The following is an 8,857-nucleotide window of genomic DNA, read 5'->3' as shown; positions in this document are numbered from 1 at the left end:
TTAGTAAATTATTACAGTTTCAGGGTCCTGGGTCGACTTACTGGGACACTTGAACAGAGCTTTCATTCGTAACACATGAGCTTCTCCTGACATGAGGGAAAATGCTGTAATAAAGGCTTATTGACAAATACAGCAAGCAGGTTTCAGAGGATATAGTCTTCACTTTAATCATATTATCAGACCAATGGACAAAAAAATATATATCAATTTCTTCATCAGCACCTGAAACATCCGTGTGGGTAAAGGGACTGTTCCTGTAGGAAGAGCATTTGAGTGCTTGCTCTACTTGTATGTGAATTAAATGGACTTTGCGTTTGGCTGGTGGTACCCTAAATGATTCCAGAGATTTAATATAAAAGGGAACAAGTAGAGTCTGTACCTTCCTCTGTTTTCAGACGATTAGGATGAAGATTACGGCCTCTTAAACCTGCTGGCTATGTGACTTCACACAACTTGATTCTTTGAATCTTTTTAGATTATCTTAAAAATTCCAATTCACATGACCCGAGCCAATGCACTGATGTTCAGAATACTCTTCAGATAACACTGCTGTAGATACGAGAAGCAAGAGTTTACGTTTCACAACCAAGTAGTGCGACGGTGGATTTTTCACCCTCATTATGAAAGTACAAGCAAACGACAACACGACACAAACAGTTCTGTTGTGACACTATAAAACACCTTTATATACATTAGAAAAAACAACAAATATCCTACTCTGGAATGGTACAAAATGTCGATCATACATCACCTGTGAAGTTGGATAAACTGGATGAGTTTAAAACGGGAGCGAAGGGCTTGCAAACAAATACAAAAATAGTTCTGATTAAAATGGAGAGACACTGATGCACTGACGATAGGAGTGGTTTCCTTTCATCGTCTTTCCAACTGTCACTGAAGACTCAACACTGAAATGACACAACATGCTAAAAGAGCTCAAATCCCGACCCTTATTTAATCACATCCAGGACAGTGAGGTAACTCAGAGGAAGGACGGGGAGGAGAGGATGCTGGGATATTATTTTTAGCAGGTGGACCGGCAGGACTGGGTGGTTCAGTTTTGTTCAGCTGAGAGTCATCCTGGGTCCAAACCATTTACTGTGGCTTTCTGGTGTCACAGTCACTGTGGCCCCCTTTAGCTGGGAGGATAGTAGCCTTGGTTGTAGTTCCAGGTGTTCTGGTAACCGTAGTTGCCGTAGTTGCCGTACTGCGGTTGCTGGAAAACAATCACAAGAAACAAACAATAAGCTAAGGAGTGAGCCATCTCACTTCCTTCTCGTCTCTGTTGAGAGTTGCACAAGTGGAGCACCGATTGGGCACTCTGGAGAAAATGGCGGCGGGTGAAGACAAACCGTGCCGCCATACTATTCAGTAGGCCAGAAAAAAAGATTTAGTATGTGACAATACATAGTATGTCAAATGCAATATTCCAAAAACACCAGGATGTCCGACTTCTACATCTGGTCGCATTTAAGGAATGCAAGCCAGCATGTTTTTCTGGCTATTCTGTCCCACAATCCTCTGCACAGCAGATGTATGAGACAAGAGGGTCAGAGTTCAACTTGCAATCTAATGATAAGGTAGTATTTCCCAATCAAAAAGAAGTGCTCGTGAGCATTTAAAATCCTGGAAACAGGAGATTAATTGGGTGGTGTTAGAGGATTCATTTAATTAAATACATTTTCTGTATTTCTGGTCTGGCAAGTGAAAAAAACATCAATATTGAACCCGAAACATAAAGTACACAGAACATCTCAAACTGCACCGTAACCCGACGAGAGTCGGTTTACCTCCAGTTAAAAGCACGATTATTCATGAAGCACATTTCATACACAAAGGTAGGTTCAAGGTACTGTACACATAAGTTAAAACAACAATATAAAGTTAAAAACATAGAATTAAAAACAATAAGGTTTTAAAGCCTGGTTCCTAACACCAGGAGGCAGTTGGACCAAAAGCCACCGTCTCTTTGTTTAGACTTTGCTCTCGGCACCACTAGCGGTTCACTCCCCGGTGATCTAATAGATCTCGCAGGGTTACATTGCTCGATTCAGTCACATATTCAGGCCCAAGTAGAGATTTACAAATAAGTAATAAGACGTTAAAATAAATTATGTGGCTTACTGGCAACCAGTGCAGCTTTAAGAACTGGGCTGTCCTTCTGGTTTTACAGTAGGTTTTATTGAGGTGCAGGAAAAGGCTCAATAAAACCTACTGTAAAACAATAAAAACTTTCTTTAGATCAATCAAAGCCATATTTGTTCATTTACAGACTTCCCTGAATAGTTTTCCCTCCACACAATCAGCCGTCTGTGTTATAAACTCCATCTTACCTGGTACCAGCTGCCGTACCCCCCGTAGCCGGCCTGTGAGCTGGCGTCGGCGCCCATCACAGGAGGGGGGGGTGTCGTGATGGGGACATGCGGCATGGTGGGCGGGACTTGTGCGGACACGGCAACGGCTGAGCCGTCGTCACTTTTGCTCATCTTCTCCGAGTCCTCATCCCTAAAAAAAAAAAAAATCTGATTATTACCAATAATCTCAACGCAGATCTTATTTACGCAGAAAAATAACAAAAAACAATCTTATCTGCAGACTTTAGATCTTATTTGTCTTGTTTTTCACTGCTGGTCTATTTCATTTTGATTGTTTTAAGAAGAAATTTGATTCTAGGACTCAATAATAGACAAAAAGTCTCGTTAAGACAGAGAAAGAAAAAAGTTGCTCTTCAAAATAAAAGCATGCATAATGTTCAATAGTCAATATTGAAGTTACAAAGCAAACTTTATTTTAATACATTAAACTCATGAAGAAATCTGACGCAGGAGCTGCAACGATGTCATATTTTTCAAACGTTAACATTTAAAAGACGGTTGTGTGAGTTCTAGGTTAAAATAACGAAACATTGTGGATTAAGAATTTGAAATGGACAGATTTGACAATTTGCTAACATGAAACAACAGGAACAAACTAAATACTAAATACGAATTTACCCGTTCTCTGCTTCTCTCTTCGTTCCTCCTAACTCCTTCAGCAGCTTCTGGTGCTCCTCATAGACGGACAGCACACTGCGGACGACACAAGAGACAATGAAGAACTACATTCAGGTCGGAGACGACGAACGGTTTGTTCGGTAAACCATCGGGGTTTACAGAAGACTCGTGTTGAACTCTGACCTCTGGATAGAGTTGCTGTAGTCCTCTGCAAACTGCAGGCGTCTCTGTGAGAAGAGGATCTTGGTGTGTGGGGCGAGGGGAGCTGCCAGGGCTCGCGTCACACACTCCTGCACCGCCTCTGCTGAGGGGTCCCCCGACACCTCCAGCTCCAACAGGTTCAGGTGCAGCTTATCGTTATCCTGAGGGGGGGGGCACATAGAGAGGAAGACTAAGAACTAGAATGACTTAAAAAAAGGTGCAGTGTGTAGGTCAATCAGTTGGTCTTTCTGGGCTACTGTGGAAACATGGCAGCCGGCTCCGTATGTAGCTATAAATGGCTCATTCAAAGCAAACAAAAACACAACGATTCTTAATTTCAGGTGATTATAATCTAAAGGAAACATGCTTATTAATATTATATTCCATTTCTGCCAATAGATCCCCCTAAATGACACATTCTGTTCCTTTAAGTACCAAGTTTTGGCTTTTGACTCCTGAAGCTACACGCATGAACTCATTTTCTCTGAAATGTTTTTTTTTGTGCCACACAAAGTACTCGATGTTTAGTGCGCGAGGCAGAAATAATAATACAATCACATAATAAAATCATGGACTAGCCATTCAAATTTTACCAGCATTAAAATCATATGGAAGCGACTTTTCTTTCATTTTTTTCATATAACTTTTTCAGTTATCAGAAGGGACGTTAAGTCAGACTGTTAAAAAACATGCTCAGCAGGTCGAGCCATCAATAAGCAAAGCCTACTGCAAGCTTAACATCTTGTGTTCAGCATCGACATTCTTTAACTTTTAGGATGAAGGGTTGAGAGAAGATTGACCAAAAGTCTGTGTTCTTTGCTGAAATATTCGTGGGTGCCATTTTCCTCACCGGACTGATCTCCAGGGCCTCCTGTAAAACTCTGCGGGCTCTGCTGGGGTTCCTGCCGAGCTTCAGCAGCAGACGAGCCAGCTTGACGGAATAAAAAGCGTGTAACGTGGGCTTCTCTGTGGACTCGTCCACCGCCTCACGCAGCAACGCCTCCGATTGGTCCAGCTGGCCCGCTCGCCTCTCTAAAGCTGCCCTGCGAAGACGGACCACCGCCAACCCTGGTAGCGTTTTCTCCAGAGCCTCCAGCACCCGCCGGGCCTCGGTTAAGTCACCTGATGGAAAAGGTGAGGTGAGTTTTCATGAGTGTGGAGATGTTATTTCATTAAATCAGTGTTGCAAAGGCTTAATGAGGAAGAGAATGCATTCAAGATGTTGATGCTTGATGTTGAGACGACACAGAGTGTTGGTGAGTAAAGAAATAAAGCTGTGTTTGTACGGTGTGTTCATGTTTGGTCGTACCGTGCCTCTCCTCGAAGGTGGCCCACTGCATGTGGATGTTGGGTTTGTACGCCAGGTGGATCTCACAGGCTCGTTTGAAAATAACCCGCGCCTCGTCCACACTCTGCGACTCCAGGTACTGATTGTACTGAACGACACATACGAGAACATGTTACAGAGATCTTGTGTGTGTATATGTCTATATATACACACACACACACACACACACACACACACACACACACACACACACACACACACACACACACACACACACACACACACACACACACACACACACACACACACACACACACACACACACACACACCAGTGATGGCCAGTGTATGCCCTTTTGTGTGCTCTTTCACTCACACACAAACACACTTTTCTTCCTCACCCTGATCCAGAACTCCTCATACAGAGCGCAGGCGATCAGGCAACGCTCAAAGAGGATGCGAACCCTGTAGTCGTCATTGCTAACCGCAGCTTCCTCTGATTCTTCCTGAGGCTGGGCTGTGACCTCCGACTCCTCTGTGGCTGCCTGGTCTGGATCTGCGAGGATAAAAAAGGGGCGTTAAAAACTGAGAACGCGTTCAGATGTTAACACCGATTTGTAGACCCGCCGGGACAGGTGACAGCTGACCTTGTTGGGGGTCTTGGGGGTCTTTGGTGTCCTTGTTCAGCTGAGCGATCTCCCAGTCCAGGTAGGAGTGCCAGGCCCGCAGCTGGAGGCGATCCAGTGGCTTGACATGGAAGTAAGGACGTTTGATCTACAGGCCAGAGAACAAGAAACCAGCAAGGGATGAAAGTGTGTCACCAGTTCAATAAAGACAAATAAAAGGGCAATAGAATATTTACCAGAATTCTAAATATTTAGCTGTAAAACTGCAAACAGTAAAATTAAATAAAATATATTAATACTATGTATAACATAGTATCTAACATTTGAATTTGGCCTGTTTTACCAAATGAAAAAGGCTTTGGAAGAAAAAAGTGTTGCTACTCCTCAAAGTAAGGGATCAATAAATTAGTTGTTCTACCAGTACTAAAACTCAGGCATCAAACGTATACATGTTATTAAATTTGACCTCGCTCTGGATTCAGAATGATTCAGATAAGCGTCTGGAAAATATGTTTGCCGTCAAGCCTCGTTTTTTGAGTTTCAAAATCACAAAATCACAAAAAGAACTTATGAAGGAACAGAGCGGAGAAGAAAGAGAGAAAAGAAAATCTCACAGCGTCTTCAAAGTGCCATCTCTTGCGGACTTCTCCCTCGTTGTCCTGGTACACTTTGTCCCTGCGAACGAGCACTTGTTCCCTCATCTTCTGCATCAATTCCTCCTAAACACAGAAAGTAGGAAACCATCAGAACAATCATCTATTTGACTATGTCTTTAACTTACGTCTCACTGGTCTACACGTTTGAAACGTTCAAACTGAGTGTGAGGCGGTCACGTGTCACTCACCGTGTCTGTGCCCTCGGGTGTGGCGGGCTCTTCCTCCCCCGGCGGCCTCTCCTCCTCCTCCTCCTGGGCTTGTTCGGCGCGCTCTGCCTTCTGACTCTGACGGCACAACGTCCTCAGCTCCTCGTACTCCTCCGCGGACAGCACGTCTTTAGGCTCCTGGCTGTTCAGGTGCTCCTTGTACCTGATGGAGGAAAGGAGGGGAGGATGCAAGATGAGATTAATCGGAGGGGAAAAGAGAGAGAAGGGGAGAAAGAGAAAGAGAAAGATCACGATAGTATGTTGACTTAATGTTGAATAAGAAACAACTGAAAATATTCATTATCCAACTAAATTCAAAAATAAGATTGGCATTTTTGTTTTGTAATTTACTTCCAAGAATTTGTGATTGGCACACACACACTTGGCTCGTGTGTGTGTGGTCTTACTTGTCGTAGTTGGTGTTATAGAGCTGGGTGGGGACTTTGAGGACTCTGTCCAGGACGGCTGCTGCTTTCTTCGTGTTCCCCTGCTCCTTCTCCCACTCGACATACAGATCCCAAAGCCGGTCTGAGTGGAAGTCCAGACCTGCTGCCACAACCGCATCCTCAAACACACTGAGGATTGGAAAACAATGAAGCCTACAGCTTTAACAAACAGCAGCTTATTTACTCATTAATTTCTATTTTTTGCACGTCAAACAGCATAAAACACAACAACAAAAGACGAGTCTTAAATGGAAGTACCTGCGAATCCGCGTGGGCGACTCGGGCATGTTCATGTCCAGCGTTCCCAGCAGCAGATTGATGTAGTGGATCCACAGATCTACACTCAGAGGGATCGCCTGCAGACCCTGAACACACACCTGACACAGCAACATCGAAAACCAGTGAAAAACACTTCCTAAATAAACTTAAAAGCATTCCTAATGGTGTGGGCACAGACTTGTAAACCCCTTCTCCAGGTTTTACCTCCTCTGCTTTGTTGTTGTAGCCAGCACGGCGCTCCAGATCAGCATATTTCTTCCAGTAGCCGTAGCAGAGCGGGTAACGAGTGAGGAAAGCCTCTAGCGCTCTGCGTGACGCTGTGATGTGACTCTGGACATACGAGAGAAAAGTCCAAATGTTTTAAATGTTTACTGAGGGAGAATATGATATTTTCCCACATTATTTAAAATCTAAACCCAGTCGATTCTCCTCCGTCTCTCACGTCGAAACAACTAACACACACCTCTTGCTCGCAGTACTGCAGCAGGTCAGTCCAGCTGGTGAAGTCTTGAGGATTGTCGTGGGCAGCCTTCCACAGGCGCTCAAAGTCTGCCGGAAATTCTCCCTCCTCGTCTTCTGCAGGTGGGGGCATTGAGAAGGTAACCGGGTCGGGGCCTACGGGGGCCTCAGGGGCCACGGCGGGACTGCCGTTCTCTTCTGACATCTCTGCCATTTCAGCCGGAGGCGACGCAGCATCCTCAGAGGCCTCCATGGCTGAAGAGGGGGTAGATCAAAAAGGTAATGAGTTTTGCTTTTTACCAAAACTCTTTTCATGAAGCTATGGCACTGAATTTGGGCCATAATCCCAACCTCCCAAAGTCCTTTCAAACAGAAACACAACAATGTCACAGCCAACTCTTTTATGAAAAAACCCTCAACCAAATTTCAACAGCGACAACTATTTTCACTCAACAACAAATGACTGAGAAGTTAAGTTAGTTTGCTGTAATGCTGTTTATTCTCTCTGCACGATGAAACAGCTTTAACCCTGAAACACCGTTCCTATCCATTCCTCTTAATTTGCTTGAGGTGTGGTAGCAACAAAAACACAGACACTTGAGTGCTTCTGACATCTAGCTTTTGCATTTATTGTGAGAAAAATAATAATAATAATAATAGAAAAATGCAATAAACTTCAACATAGAAAAAGGCACTGGTGAAATGAGTGTAATGAGATTCATAAAGCTTCCTCTGCTTCCTGGACAGTTTCGTAAAACAAAGGGCCAACAGGTGTTCAAACAATACAACAACAAAGTGTGAAAACCCCACACGCACATCCATCAATTAATACAAACTATAAGTAAACCAATAAAAGAAAAAAAGCAGATAGAAGATGAATACTAGTGCAGTTTAAATGCTTTTATAAAAACTAAATATATAACAATTACACTGACGAGTCAAACTAGTTAAGCAGCTTATCTACTACCCGCAGCAGGCAAAACAAAAACAGTAAACAAAACAAAAACGAAATAATTGATTTTCTGCCTCTATTCCTGAAAGCCTCTGGTTACACCTGCAGAGACAGACTTCATGCAGTAACAGTTTACACGGGTTAGAGCTCCACCACAGCGCTGACTCGGGTCCTGTTGGGATGTTGTGGACATAACTCAACTAATAACTGATTAGTGACCGCAAATCTATTTTTTAAACACTGCGTGCTAAGTGGGTTAAAAGTTGGTGAACACTGTGCTGCTTCGTGCTGTGTGTGTGTTACGTTACTTGAGATCACGTTAGCCTAGCTTAGCTTGTCATGCTTGTCAACAAGCCTCCGGTCGCATCGGACCTTTATTAAAAACACTTGCAGATGAAACCAGTGCTTATTAATATCCGTGAAACGACAAAACGGCGCATCGTACATTCATTAATGTTGATCTAACTACCTGAAGACTCCTCGAGCTCCCCGTTGCCGCTCATCTCCTCATAGCCTTCCGCCGCCATGATGGGAAACGTCTCACTGACGTCATTCATCCGCGACAAAACTCTGACGGAAATAAACAGCCAAAAAAAGAATGGAAAGAAATGGCTTGTTATAAAAGAGTTGTATAATATATGTTAGTTACATCTCCCTCGTACAGTTTGATGTTGAACGCATTGCTTTTTGTTTCATGTTTTCTTCTTTTGTAATGTTGGATATTGTAATACTTTAAACATGATCAATAAATA

General features: G+C 43.4%; 1 protein-coding gene across 1 annotated transcript; it reads right to left on the bottom strand.

Annotated features, from left to right (window-relative positions):
- Positions 1 to 141: 141 nt before the first annotated feature.
- LOC142963298 (pre-mRNA-processing factor 39) lies at positions 142 to 8,677 on the bottom strand. The gene is made up of 15 exons (XM_076104055.1): positions 8,575 to 8,677; positions 7,158 to 7,408; positions 6,899 to 7,024; positions 6,674 to 6,792; positions 6,377 to 6,544; positions 5,952 to 6,132; positions 5,722 to 5,826; positions 5,129 to 5,255; positions 4,883 to 5,037; positions 4,504 to 4,630; positions 4,045 to 4,316; positions 3,177 to 3,355; positions 2,994 to 3,068; positions 2,334 to 2,505; positions 142 to 1,216 (listed from the first exon to the last, which is right to left on the bottom strand). The coding sequence occupies exons 1-15, from the start codon at positions 8,660 to 8,662 to the stop codon at positions 1,136 to 1,138; spliced, it is 2,226 nt and encodes a 741-aa protein (XP_075960170.1). The 5' UTR covers positions 8,663 to 8,677; the 3' UTR covers positions 142 to 1,135.
- Between the last annotated feature and the right edge of the window lie 180 nt (positions 8,678 to 8,857).

This window comes from Anarhichas minor, unplaced genomic scaffold (genome assembly GCF_050575085.1).
Source record: "Anarhichas minor isolate MPS153535 unplaced genomic scaffold, ASM5057508v1 ptg000028l, whole genome shotgun sequence".
Classification (NCBI taxonomy): Eukaryota; Metazoa; Chordata; class Actinopteri; order Perciformes; family Anarhichadidae; genus Anarhichas; species Anarhichas minor.
Note: the sequence above shows the minus strand (reverse complement) of the source record. Positions and strands in the feature narration are given on the sequence as shown.

Excerpts from the sequence above, each read along its gene's own strand:
- LOC142963298 (XM_076104055.1), bottom strand. The coding sequence starts at position 8,662 with ATGAATGACGTCAGTGAGACGTTTCCCATCATGGCGGCGGAAGGCTAT. Across the intron at positions 7,025-7,157 it reads TGCAGTACTGCGAGCAAGAG|AGTCACATCACAGCGTCACG; the intron begins GTGTGTGTTAGT and ends TCGTATGTCCAG. Across the intron at positions 1,217-2,333 it reads GGTACGGCAGCTGGTACCAG|CAACCGCAGTACGGCAACTA; the intron begins GTAAGATGGAGT and ends ATTGTTTTCCAG.